The following is a 14,650-nucleotide window of genomic DNA, read 5'->3' as shown; positions in this document are numbered from 1 at the left end:
ATATTCCTCATGGCAGCTGTCCATGTGTGGGCTGGAATGGCACAGGCTGCCAATTTGATGTTTTCAAATACAGCTTTGCAGGAAACCATAAATTATTCAACACCCAGCTGATTTTTATTTATAATTGAAAAAAGAAATTATCATGCAGTGCCTTTGCTCACATGGAAGTTTCTAGCATTCTCCATTGGGAATGGCCTAGGGGTCTCTATGAGATGTTAACCAGAACCCAGATTTTTACCTCTTCATATTTAAACAGCATTAGCCCTGCTCTAACTCATTCTAAATTTACCTAATAAAGCTGTTTTTCAAGAAGTGGTCCCTAGATCCCCTTGCAGCGGAATCTAAGGTGCTTGTGAAAAGCCTCAACTCCAGAATCCTACCAAAGAATGAATTACATCTCTTGAGTACGGTGCTTAGAAATTGGCAGTGTATCAAGCCCCTATCCATTTCATAAACATACTGGGCTGTCTGTCTGAACCTCTCTATTAAGGACAGTAAATTGTAACCCAAACATCATAGAAATATAAAAGGCAAAAGGTCCTCTTTGACGAGAATATAATTCTAGTCAAGTGTGAAATGTTAGAGTTTCAGCATGCTTCATTCCATAACCTGTGCTTGTTTGTTACTCTTGGCTTTGAAATAATATCATGGTCTTTTATAGGCATCATAAGTATCAATGTAAAACTCATAGTTTAACTTAAGACATTGTATTCCTGAAACTTTCTTAGTTTTTCTAAGAAAGAAGTGCTTAAAATACCCGAAATACTTTTACTTGCCAAATCTCTTCAGACCTTCCAGGGTGATCAAAATGGCAGTGCCCAGGAGAAAAATGTTGCTCCAGGATCTGGTTCAGGAAGTTTCCTTTCATTTTAAATATTGGGGTGAATATCAGTCAGTGAAGTCCTAAAACAATGAGTTTTATAGAATAGTAGCACACAACACAAATCCTAATTATAAAAAGGAAAGGTGTATGTGTTTCCTTTGTGAAATGATTTATTTTAGTGTTATTTCACTATTCTGACTTAAACACTTCTTAAAAATTAAATGCAAAATACCAAACCTTATATTTAGGTAAGCTATTTCTAAAAGTCTTTTTCTTTTCAATTCTTTCTCACTGTTTACCATAACACAATATAATATCTAACTTTAACTGAAGATAGTTCAGTCCTTTGTATAAGCCAGTAAAAGACCCATCCTCAGGAAGCTTTCAATTGCAAAACAAAACTAGGAAGTCATTACCAGGTAATATCCTAATAAAATATATTAGTAGTCTAATTCATGTATATTCCCCACCATATAAGGAAGGGAAATAAATTTGATGGATAATCTTCCAGTGTTTCTTTCATACCCTTTCTTTACTCCAGGCAAAGCTGAGAATGGGACCCTAATGGTCCAGAGGAATTAACTGTCTCCCTAAGTGCCTAATTTGCTAAAGAGAATTGTATTAGCTGCAAAGAAGAAAGAAGCTTTTCATATGAGAGTATTACTAAGACAAAACTGTAAGGCTATTGTGTTACTGAATATTATAGCTCATACTCATTTCATGTGTCTTTGATACCAATTATTAATTTTCAGATGAATACACGGAAGCCTAGGGAAGTTAACCCATTTGAATGAGGTCACAGAGTCTTAATTTAAAACTTGGACATTAGACTTCTAATGTGTGCCTTCTAGTTCTTTGCACTGCAGTACAGCTGTGCTCCATCAAAGAGGGGCTAACTTGCTTGCCCAGTTCAGATACACCTCCCTGGGCTCTGGACCCTCATTGCTTAGAAGCTGAGACTTACACACAGGACCGTTTTCTCATGTCCCCAGGTCATGGCACCAGCACAGCCTAACACAGTGGCATTTTTAGAAGCAGCACTTTATATTTCATTGACCCCACCCCCCATCCCCCAGATTTTGGAACTGCAGTATGGTGATGGATCCCATCCAGCTGATTGGAGGATTCAAAGGTGAAATTATTGGATCAGCTCAAAAATTGGGTTTGACTGTGTATGGTAGGCTCAAGACTTCCTGGAAGTTTCAAAATAAATACTACTTTGTGGACCTTCAGATTGGTCAGAATTTCACTGTTTCCATACCCTGGCAACTGCCTTTAAAGTTAAGTTTTCCACGTCATTATGAGTTGAGTATGAGTGGGCAAAACAGAATGACACCTTCCAGCTTTGCAGAGCTGAGGAAGTCCTTAGCATTGCTAGGAAGAGATGGTGATGGACTGTGTCTTCAGTGTGTCTCTAAGAGTGCAACCATCTGCCAACACCACCACTTTTTAGGTCTTGTCTTTGTGACTTTTGGTGAGGTTCAGGGTCAGTTCTGAACAGTTGTGGTAACAGTTATGAAAACAGCGTTGGAAATAGAGAAAATTCCTGGATAGGCTCGGCTAGAGTAGACTAAATGTTTTCCAGCTGTTGTTGGATGGGATATACCAATGGTGGGAAGTAGTCGTGGCAGCCTCCCTGCCATACATGCACACATGGACACAATACAGGTGGCCCCAGATCAGTTCTTCATTTGTCTAAAATGAAATTTGAAAACCACTCCATGGAGGTAGTGGGATACAGAACACTTCAGACTCTGGTGCCTGACTGCCTGGCTTTGAGTCTACACCACTTATTATGTGGTCCCTCAGTAACTAATACATGGAAAGTGCTTTGAACAGTTTCTGGCACATAAAAAACATTTAATAAATGTTATAATACATTAACAATAATTATGACTATTATTGCTACCATTGAGGTCATGTTGGATGAAAATTTCAAAAATTTAAACACAAAAGAAGCAGAACTAAATAGTAATTACTTTAATTTAAGTAGCATCTCTGAAAGAATTGTCTTGCAATATGTAGGAAAGCTGCAAAATTTGGCACTCTAATTTGATAAATTATGAAAATGACTTGGCAGTGTTCTATCATAACGGGAGTTTATGCATCTTCAAATCTCTGATCACTTAAATATTGATCTGCCTTGATATTTGCCTGTGATCTGTGATACAGGGTGAAAATATTCAACTTGTTAAATTGAGAAATAAGTGCACTCCTTTTTATACCTAACATAGTTTGGTTGCCACCATTAGTTTAATATCTATATTGAGACAGCATTAATAGAGTAGAAACAAAATGTTAGATGTCTTCATTCTACTTGTCTTCTGGAAACTAGACTCACTGAACAATAAATTAAAAACTACAGTAGTTATTCTCACTGGCAAATTTGATTGGACTACTATTTGCTAGCATATGCCTGATTCACCATATATTGCATACCACTGGACATCTAAAAATACTTATGTATTTGTGTGATGCTTTCCCATCAGATAAGAGAACTCATAGGGTCCTTAAATATTCTATGATACATTTTGATTTTACTTAATTTCTATGGACAACTTTTACTTGAGTCTCTCCTTTTAACATTATTTCAGTCATACGTTTACCTCTAGGTTTAAGTCATACAGTATTTCCAGGGTGCAATAAGGCATTCAGTTGGATGAATTTCCATCTATGGAGGGGAAGAGAATAATAAAAACAAACACATACATAGCCCTTACTATGAACCAGGCTAAGTGTTTTAGATTCATTAACTCGTTTCATCCTCATAACAAGAACCATATTTAGAAACCCACCTAGAGAGGAAGGAAGTGCCAAAGCTCAAGGAACCATGATTCAAAGTCAGGCAGACTTGCTCCAAGTCTTGGTTTCTTGGTTTTTAATCACTTTTGTTATTCTGCCTCTCACAATAAAATAAAAACAACAGTAGATAGATAGATAGATAGATAGATAGATAGATAGATAGATAGATAGCTGGATAGACAGACAGACAAACAGGAAGATGACAGTTTTTCCAATCATCCCATTATTTCTTCTGCAATCAAAATAACTATAGTTATATATTACCTTTGGTCATGCTTTCTCGATCACTCTCCAATGAGATGTTCTCATTTGCAAATAAATTTTAAAAAGAAAAGAAATCCTACTAATGTTTCTGAGCCCCTAGTTATGTCTTAATTCTCTTCCTCACTTCACTCTCATTAAATGAAACATTATAATTAATTCTTGTTTTCTTTCTGAAGTGAGTATAAATATTTTTCCTATAGTTTGAGTTAATTATAGTTATCGCTGGCACTTCTGATGAATAACAACCCCTGACCAAAATAAGGCATCTTTTCCTCCCTAGATGAGAATTTGCAAGTGTAGAAAAAGCAACCACTAATTTTTGTTTTTATTGTTGCAGTCTTCCAGTGATTTCATCTGGGTTTTTTCCTTAAGATTAAATATAAAGAGCCTAGTTATGCTGACGTTGTCATAGTTCTGGGCTTGAAGTCATATTTTTTCTCAACTTTATCTGTTTGTCCTTATGTAACACAGATAAATGAATGCCCTTTTAAATGCTTATTAATAATTTCATATGAAAGCAGGATTGATCACTAGCATTAATCTCTTTCTTGGAAAGGTATAAGTCATTAATCCTTTTAGTGATTTATTGATACAATTTTAATAATAACATTTCATTTTTTTCTGAAAGGAGTAACTTTTTTTCTAAATATACGGTGGAATATGGGGCTGCACATTTACCTTCATTTATAGTGAATGCAGGGTTCTTCTAAAATAATACTATTATTTGAGATTTGAATTTAGAGCAGCTGACACTTGGAGTTGCTAATAGCTTGCCCAAGGTCATGTGTAAAAATATTGTATTTAATTTTCAAATTAAAACTGTAACTCTACAGAATTAACTAGTCGTGTACTGAATCACTTTTTAAATAAAAGCTAAGAAGAATGTGAACTCAGAATTTTAACTTCTCCATGATTGATAATGTAAAGTTTAAGTTAGACCCCAAATTTACTTTGTCATACAATTTCTTTAGTAAGGATTTGAGATTTTTCTTGGGTGGACAAATTATTATTATTAACAGATAATTATTAGAAAATAATCGTCCTTGATATTGATGCCTAAAGTTTGGCCCAAGCCAACAATTCATTTCCTATGAAATGATAAAGTGACCTAGGATGAGCTAGTATGTTCTGGCATTCTATGATTCTCATGTAGAGATGGGCAGGGATCGGAAAAGCATCAGTATTAATTCTGTATACATACATCACTAGTCCTAAATGACTGCCTTCATTCTTGATCATTTAATCTTTAAACAAACAGCCTTTAACTACCTAATAATGAAAAAGATGATGACACTGGAAGCAAAAACATCAATTAACTGAACTAATGTTCGCAGAAGAGAATGTGAACTCAGTTTTCCTCAGAATCTGTCTTAGAATTTCTGGTTAACATAGAGACCTAGATCCTAAAGGTTTGAGGTCTTGGCTAGGTAATCTTAATAAGTGTGCAATTATATTTTTAATGAAATTAAAAATAATATATTCTCTCCAACCATTCTTGCCATGCACAGAATAGCTCTCATTTACATTTACTCACTATTAAAATAGCCAGTTTGCTGAGTGTCAGCCCTCTTAGGTATTTCCTTACATATCACCTTTACTCTTTTGAAAATTCACAGAAAGTGTGTTTTAATAAATGTGTTCTACGTATTTACATTGAGTTTCCTTCTTGAAAATTTCCAACTGAAAAGGATTCCTGTATGTGACAAATAGTTGTTAACAACCTAATATTAGTCAGTGCTGTTCGCAGACTTGTAAGCGCTTCTTAATCTAAGGTCAATGATCCTTGGGAGGATTCATAGCTACTAGGTAAAGTTCTTTACACAGTACTTCCCATATTTTATGAACATCCCATTTGATCCCAGAAAAATATTAGTGTTGGACATTGCATATTTTCTGTCAGAATTAGTATCTCTGCCCTTTCATGAGCACCTAGCTTCCAGTACCTGTTGGTAGGGCACTGAATAGAAGGGTGCCAGGAGCCATAATATTTGTTTATTGTCTTTAAGGAAAGTGATTAGCCAATTAGTATTTTTATTGAGTCTCTTCACAATGTCTTCAGTATAGTACTAGGGGTAAAAAGAGGTAGTACAGTGAATTCGAAGGTTAGGAGGCTGTTTAAATGCTGGTTGACAACATAAACAAGAAAGACTACTGCGTGGAGTTCAGGTCGATGCATTTATCAGGCCAGTGCAGTCAGCCAGGTCCTGTGCAAGACTTGGTGACAAAACAGTGACTATGGTACGACCTCAGCCTTCAGGAAATTCCAACTAGTTGTAGTGGTTCTGGGCTCTGAGAATCTGATGAAAGCAACTAAATATCTACATTGTCATGAGGTTCGAGGTTCTCTTGGAGCTCACCCAGAATCTTCGGGAGCTGGTGAAGGAGTATAGAATGATGACGACCAAGAGGACAGGCTGTAACAGAGATGAGAATGAATGAAGTTCAACCTGAGATTCAAGCAACTTTAAAATTTAAAACATTTTCTTTGGGGTATGATTTATCCATCTGCGGATCATCTAGACATCTCCATTACGCTTATGCGCTATTTCCAGAGTTTACTTTCATAAACACAGTTTTAATTATGTCACCCCATGCTTAAAAACCTTCAGTGGCTCCCAGTCGCCTGTAGCAGCAATTTGTGTCCTTTTTTCCTAGTGTGACATGCGTGATAGATGATGAATGCTATTCATCTTAGCAGCCCCGTTCACATCCACTGCTGTGCCCAGAACTGTTTGCAAATTTAAAAATGCCAGCTGTAACTCTGCCCCCCTTCTCTCCAACTCAAGAAGGCGTATCAAAGCACACGTGACTGAGAATGACATTCTCATGTGCTCTAACATATTTCAAAAGTAAATTATTCCCAAATTCTGTGCTTTACTGCTACTAGTAAAGTACGTGCAACATGCGTCAAAATTAATCATAATATGGAGCAAGACACGACTGCTCAGAACTACATTCATTCATTTTTAAATCCATACTCCTTCATGTGGTGTATAATACATTTTCCAGTGTAAACCAGATCTTGGGGTCTGGTAATCCTGCTTCCTGCTACCCTGCCCCTACCTGACATACACAAGTATCTTTTCCTAATTACTTCATCTTGAAGCACATTTTGCAATTATAAACATCCTCTCTCAGAATCTTTCTGACCTAAATATTCTCTGCCCACTTCTGTACTCAGTGAACCCCCACTTACCTTTATGTGCAAACACACGTTTCTTCCTCTGGGAAACCCCCCAGGTCTGACCTTAATCCTACCCTCTTCTAGCCAAGCCTCAGGAAGGATCATGGGCCCTCCCCTGTGTTCCCGCCCTACGTTGTGTCACAAGTGTTTGGTTTCTGTTTTTTCTCATTGTATCCTAGGAGTTCCTCAAGGCCAAAAACAATGTTTGCTCTTTGTGTTCCCAGAATCTAGCATAATGCCTCACATAGACAATACACTTACGGAATATTTGTTAAAGAGCTTCAGCAACATTGTGGGCAGAGCTGCTCTAGCATCCTATTGATTGTGCTGTTTTGTGAATTTTTAGTAAAGAGAAGAATTAAATGTGTGAAGGTAAAAGCATTTTTGAGTAAAAAAGGACTATTTCTTTTTGTGTAGTTGAGAGAATTATTTTAAAGTGTTTATTCTTACAATGGCATCCTCTCAAGTTTTCAGAAGCTAATTGTACAAGCCCTGTGTTCTCTTTCATCCTCATCTTTAATGCCTATCTTTGAACTTTTACTGCGTGTTGCCACATCCTCCAGAGCGTGAGGAGGATAAATGAGACTCGAATTGCTTATTTTCTACTTCTTGGCATCTCTATTGAAGCATTTGAGAGAGAAAGAAATATTGACACTGATAGAACAGATTTCATACTAGTATCTTCATAACTTTATATCCTCAGTTAATGTAGCTACTCCATACATCATATCTCTTTATTCGTGAGCATGTTTATGAAAGGAATTAACACAAAAGACCCCAGGTATTCTCTATAAATGCATTCGGATCTGAAATGAGAATGATTTTGGAAGTCATTTAGTCACAGAGTTTCTGTGATTTTTACTTTCTCTTATGTTAGGAAACAGTGAAATATAAGCAGTAAAAGAGAGCGTCTCTCCATTCCCATTCAGTGTTGTAAGAACACTGAAATGAGGAAAAATGAGATTGATATCTTATATAGGCCCTCGTACAAAGGATAATTAATGATGGTTTATTGTAGTGTCTAATGTATATTGAACATCCACAATTTACACAGGAGTTAACTGAGGGAGAGACAGACAGACAGACTTATTGGCTATGCTTGGTATTTATTTACAACATTTAAAAGCTTTGTATTAAAACAATGCCATCCATGTTGCCATATTGCCCAAAGATAGTAATTTAAAATAAGAATATTGTTAAGAAGAAGGTAATCTCAGATTTGCTCTTTGATCACTTAAGGGTAAGCTGGTTTTACAGGCATCTTGTCAGCAGGAAAAGAAAGCATGTGATTCCCCAAGAAGTTCCCAGTCGCTTACTTTGTCATGGCTCAGGAAGCTACTTGGCATGTGCATGTGGTACATTATATGTAGAGCATGGCTTGATTTTTTTTCTTTGCATCTAGTGACATTACTGCATGATTATCTTATAACCAATGTGAATCTTTGTGAGGTTATACTCACTTTCTTGTTTATACTAAATGTATGGATTTATCTTTTAGATTTCCATGTAGAAGAGGCACTGGATTGGCCTGGAGTATACTTGCTACCAGGCCAGGTTTCTGGGGTGGCTCTGGACCCTAAGAATAACCTGGTGATTTTCCACAGAGGTGACCATATCTGGGATGGAAAGTAAGTAATATTTTTCCTTCAAGGAGTAAATAAAAAGAGCATGCATCACTTTTCTTTAAACTAAAAACAGTAGTGTGAGAACTATCAAGGTGCCTTTTGAACTTGACTTTTGTGAGCAAAATATATTTGTTCTTTCAATGTCTGACTGTGACAAGTAGCAGAGAGAAAGTCTCATGAATTGTAAAACAAAATAGTTTTACCAACTAGTTTAGGAAAAGAAGGCAATAACAATCTGTGATTCAGCCTGCTTACCGTTTTGCTGCCTCCTCCTTCAAGTTACCTTCACATTCATAAGAAGAAGAATATTAAAGGCAGTTAAGGAATTGGCTGAGGAATTTCACGACTTCAGAGGAAGTGCATCATGATAAATGATCAACTAAGAAAGTTATTAGCTGAGTATAATAAAGCATTTTATTTCCATGTGCTGGGTGCAGACTAGTCCAGGCCATTCTTCTCCTTTCCTTCAGACTGCTCCATGGTGGTGATAGCTTCTAGCCTTCTGGAGATTGCAACTGGAGGAGTTGGGCCCTCACATGTGTAGAACTAGTCAGTTACCTTGGCCTTCACATTTTCATGTATAGTTTTATTGCTCAAATGTGCTCTTTACGTGAGCACCAAAGACTTTATCACACTAAGACTATCCAATACTTCTGCTGTTCCCTTTGAATTTCTCTTTCCAACCTTTCATTCTGTCTTCCTCTACTTTCTTATAGGGATTTTTGATAAAAATGTCTAACATTTGTTGAGTATTTACTGTGGGCCTGGCACTCTTCTAAATGTTTATGTAAATTATCTCACGACAGTTAGGCACTATTTATTGAAAATGATTTTTAAATTATTTTCATCATTCACATTTAATTTTTGTTTTTTTACTTAAGTATAATTGGTAGACACTCTTATATAGGTTATAGTTGTTTGGGTGTACAATATAGTGATTTCACATTTTTATTCCTTACAATGTGATCACCCCACTAATTCTAGTAATCATCAGTCACTGTGTAAACTTATCACAATATTATTGACTCTTTTCCCCTCCATCTTTTCATCCACTCCACCACCCCACCCCTTTCTCGTAACCATCATTCACATTTTACAGATGAAGAAACTGAGAGAAGGTAAGTATTTTGCCCCAAGTCTCAGTCTCAAGTGGGAAAGGTAGGCTTCTCTTTTTCTCTCCATCTGACTCCAGAGCTGGCCTGCTTACCCACTTTGAGATACTGTCTTTTATAGGGTTGTAAACATATTTATATAATTTTATTTTTAAAAGCTTGCTCCATCATTTAGCAGTTTATTTCAGTTCTCCAGAATAATGAATATCCATTTATTCATTTATTTTATCACAAATGTACATATGAAGTAAATTCTAAAATATGTTATCAATTAAGTATAATCAATCTTCTCCTTTCAAGTGTACAGCTATAGGGTCGGAAAAATTGAAGATACATATAGATGTAAAATATAGATATAGATATATAGGTATATTTTTTAATTGTTCTTTTCCTCTATTTTCCGAGGTGTACATTAAATTTATGCTAAATTTGCTCTGTACGTGTATATGTATATACGTCACATATACACGTATGTAGTTTTCTTTGTGTAGTTGAAGGTGGAATTCAACCAGCATTTCAAAATAGATTGGTAGCTTTGTTACTGTGTAGTTGTCACACTTGAAAATGGAATCAGAGAAAGAGATCACATCAAAGTTCAAAGCAAACAACCGAACTCAGCATTCCAATTCATACTTCTCTGTTACATGGTCTTGGTCATTATTGAACATCTAATGGTTTTTTAACAAGTGCTTTTAAAAGCAAACTATTACTATTCATTGTAGCATATTCTTCATTTTAATGAATATTGCTACATTTTCTGCATGGATTTCTAGCCACATTTTACCAGACAAGAAAATTGCAGCATCATTTTCTCCCATTGATACTGTTTCAGCTGGCTAAAGCTAAATTGGACAAAGTCCAATTTTCCATTTGAATGTGATACTCATTCCAAGTAAACAGCGGAGGCTGGAATAGTTTAATAGAAAAGGGGATCAGTGAAAGGCAGCTCATGGTATGAGATGACACAAGACTATGAAACAAGAGCCACATAAGAACATATTCTGTGACTTACATGGCAGGCCTCACTGAAAAACTGCTTTTTCCTGGCATCTAGCTTTCATCTAGATAACCAGTTCATGTGTCGATAGATTCCAGTTTCATTGCCAAGCCCTGGTGAGTTTCCCCTGATATATGGCACCAACCAAAGTGGTGGTATTAAAAATGCAAGACTTCTTCCAAGCAGATGTGCTGATTTAACTCTTTAAATCTGTTTCTTCTTTCTTCATCACCTTTATCTTGCAGATGTAAAAATATTTGTTATTTATCTTTCCTTCTGCCTCTGCTGTGTTGCCAGTTGGCCCTCAGCACCCTTTATAATCTGTGGTTATGAGGAAAGTCTCTTCTAGCACTCAGATCTCTGAACTGTCCCCTTTATTATTCTTGAAGAGAATTAGAAGTGGATTGCTCTGTTAGTTACTCTTTAGGAAAATAGATTCGGATTTGTGGGCTCTGCTCTTTGAACAGTCATGCGTGACCATCCTACCTACATACATAAGTCACATTATATAAAATAAGCGGAGTACATAGTTTTTCTTCTCCCTCATTAAGTATCTAGGGGATTGTACGAAGAAAAAGCACCTTCCTGTAAAATTTATGATGTGTTAGTGAGACACAATGGAAATTAAAGAGTGTGTGGAAATTGCATGCTTGTTGCTACCACTACTTGGGTGGAGTAGTGAGAAATCTGTACTAGTTTTTCTTGGAATCTTTCCCATCCTGATGTTTCTCATGTTCATAAAATTATAGGTTCCGTAAGGTCAAGGCTTGCTCTAAATCAGAAGCACTCTATATACCCCAAAATTTTTAGGTGATTATTCTTTAAGTATCAGACGGTGCTTGGAGTTATTAATAATCTCTAATTATACTTAGTACCCAAAGCTATGTTGATACCGTCACATCAACTCTTGTGATAAGTACTCTTACTCTTCATTCTTACCTGATGGTCCTGATCAGCCCTTTCTCTTCTACTTAACCATGCTCAATTAGCGTGGCAATAATAATAATAATAATAATAATAATAATAATAATAAACCACTTAATCCCCTGAAAGATGGTTGTCACACCCTTTCTCAATTTGCTTTCCATTTCCCTTCCTCTCTGTCCCTTACTTCAATTTGACTACTTTAAGAAGGTTCTAACTGAAATGGGAAATGTCTCTTACCAACAGGATGTAATGAAACTTTAAAGAACCTCTTGTCTGCCCGAGTGTTAGGGCAGCATGGCAGCTAGAGCTCTTTAAACTTTAAATGTCTCCCAGCAGGAGCTGGGTAGCTCCTGGCTCAGTAACAGCTGTTCCTGGGCCACTGTCTGAAAACACCATCACTGTCAAGGCTTGCTTCTTGGCTTTTCTTTCTTTCTTTCTTTCTTTCTTTTTTTTTTTTAATGTATCTCAGCTATAGTTGAAGTTCTGCTATGCAGGACTCACATCACATACCCACTTCACTAAACCATGGGTTTTACCCCCAATTTTTAGCTGTTAAAAGTTGTTTCCTTTATATCTTTTATCATTTCTTCACATGGAGTGGAAAGGAGTCTTGGAAGTTGTATCACCTGGGATTCTTTCCTTTACCAGTAAGAGAGAAAACACAACACACTAGCTTAGGAAAGGGGGACATTTCTTAGTTTGTATAAATGAAAACTTCAAGGGTGTGATAGTCCAAAGAACATCACCAGCATCAAATTTTTTTTAACCACAGTTTTTCTCTTGGTTGGCACCATTCTCAGGCCCTGATTCATCTCCCTTTCCCCTTGCAGCTTCAGATTCCATTGTCATAATAGTCTCACAGAAGAGACAGTCTGTGTCCCAGATAAATCAACAGCAAATTCTGTCTTCCAGCTTTCTTCCATCTGACTGAGGTCATGTCTCCACCATCCCTGAATTCATCATTGTGGGCAGAGGAATGAAATCCACTCTGGCTTAGCCTAAGTTTTTCATTCTATCCCTGGAATGTAGAACTGACCTAATCAGAAGCAAATGGGCTGAGAGTGAAGCTCAGACGTTGGGTCAGCTAAAAACTGAGGGTTCATTAGCTCAAAATAGAGCACTACACATTGGATACCCAGAACTACAAGTGTCCACCAGAGAGTTCATCTCCAACTTCTGGCCTGATGCAGACATTTTTTACACAATCTTCCACAGTCAGTCATCCGGTGCTTGGATTCTTTCACTGCCACGAGATTCCCTAGATGAGGCATACTTTCCAATTACGAGACTCATATAGATGTTATAACATTCTTCGTTATGTTGATCTCAAATCTGAGTCCTGTAATTCCAACTTCATGACAACCTAATGTGGAATGAGTTTATTCCCATTTGTCCATGTCAATTATTTGTTCATTTGAAGAAAGTCTTATCTTCTTCAGACTAAATATCCCCCAGACCCTCAACCAATTTTCATGCTGACATGACACTTTCATCTGAAGGTGCTCTGGTTCCTCTGCCCTTTAAAGTATTTAGTTGAGAAGTGGCCATGGTACCTCATGTATTGTCTGATCAGCAGGACAGTTAACCCATGATGTGTAATCTAGAAAGAGTTGTATTCACTTTTCTTCAGTAGTCATGTCACCTTGTTGCCTTGTGTTGAATTTGCAATTGGCTACGATCTCCAAATATATTTCATAAAATTGTGCTCAAGTTTTTACCAGTAATTTGTACTCATGCAGTATTTTTAAAATATTGAATTTGGGACTTTATTCCAATGGCATTTCACTTCATTAGATTTAGCATTGCTTCAATTTACAGACACAGATACCATTTTATTCTTAATTAACCAGAGAATGAGCTATCCCTCCCAGCCTTCTATTAGGTCTGTTTGATGAGCATGCCTTTTGTATCTTCATAAATGTTGTTTATAAAATTTGAATAGTTAAATGGTTGTTTAAGCAAGTTTTATTCTTACAGATATGATCTTCTGGGCATCTTCTCCCTCTTGGCCCCCAAATAGCTCACAAACCCTTTCTTCATCAATGCTTTATGTAATTTTGCCAAGGTCTGTTGTTTCAGAAATCTGTTTGCTTCCTAAGTTTCAGAAAAATCAGTTCAAGATTTGCCTCACTGGTTTTCTGGAGTCTCACTTAAGATATCTGCTTGCGGTTCTGCTTCTACATATGCAAATCCTTTCATACCTTAAGAATTGGGCCTAGAAAACAGAATTCATAGCGACTGAGGGGTACCTTAGTACCTTTGTATCTGAGAGAAAACGATAAGGAATTCTATAAAAACAATGTTTCCATTTTCTACCCTTCCCTCTCATGTTGCCATTTCCCGTTTCACTCGAGCCACTTTCTTCCAATGTTATGCCACTTTCTCTAATTCTTCCTGGTTAGGTGAGTATTCTTCCATCCCTTCTACATATACACATTAAATCTGATAACTGGTGAGGAGATTCTCCAGTCCACTGAGGTCAGTCTTAAAAGAGAAAACCACTTTTTTTTTTTTTTTTTAAACAGGAGAGCTGGGTTTGAATCTTGGTTACCATTTCCTAGCTTTGAGACCTGCATCAAGACTTTTGAGCTCCCTAACTCTCAGTTCCCCAGTCCAAAAAATAAGGGCTTTAACAAGTGCCTCGTTCTGTTGAGTAACAAAAAGCACTGTGTCAACTGACTTGTCCCCAAGTGTCCTTGCTGACCAAGCAGCCCACTGCCGTGATACCTAGTTCTTTGTTCTTTTCATCCCTGTTTGTGACGTCTCTAGTGCTAGATCCAGCAGGGCGCTAAATTGTCTCACGGGTGTCTTTGTCTGCCCACCTCTTTGCCTCCTTGCAGGGATTTTGTTGCCGTGTGCGTATATTCAGCAGTAAGTATTTTTAACATGGCATTGAATTATTTTCCATTTAAAGTC

General features: G+C 36.9%; 1 protein-coding gene across 39 annotated transcripts in view; it reads left to right on the top strand.

Moving 5' to 3' along the window:
- PAM (peptidylglycine alpha-amidating monooxygenase) overlaps positions 1-14,650 on the top strand; it is a 260,955-nt gene that overhangs the window by 217,431 nt on the left and 28,874 nt on the right. For all 39 annotated transcript variants that reach the window (XM_074328672.1, XM_074328669.1, XM_074328654.1 and 36 more), the window contains one exon: positions 8,572-8,701. In XM_074328672.1, the coding sequence (XP_074184773.1) occupies positions 8,572-8,701 (130 nt within the window). The remainder of the gene's footprint in view (positions 1-8,571; positions 8,702-14,650) is intronic.

This window comes from Rhinolophus sinicus, linkage group LG03 (genome assembly GCF_036562045.2).
Source record: "Rhinolophus sinicus isolate RSC01 linkage group LG03, ASM3656204v1, whole genome shotgun sequence".
Taxonomy (NCBI): domain Eukaryota; kingdom Metazoa; phylum Chordata; class Mammalia; order Chiroptera; family Rhinolophidae; genus Rhinolophus; species Rhinolophus sinicus.
The sequence above is the reverse complement of the archived record's forward strand: the minus strand, read 5'-3'. Positions and strand labels throughout refer to the sequence as shown.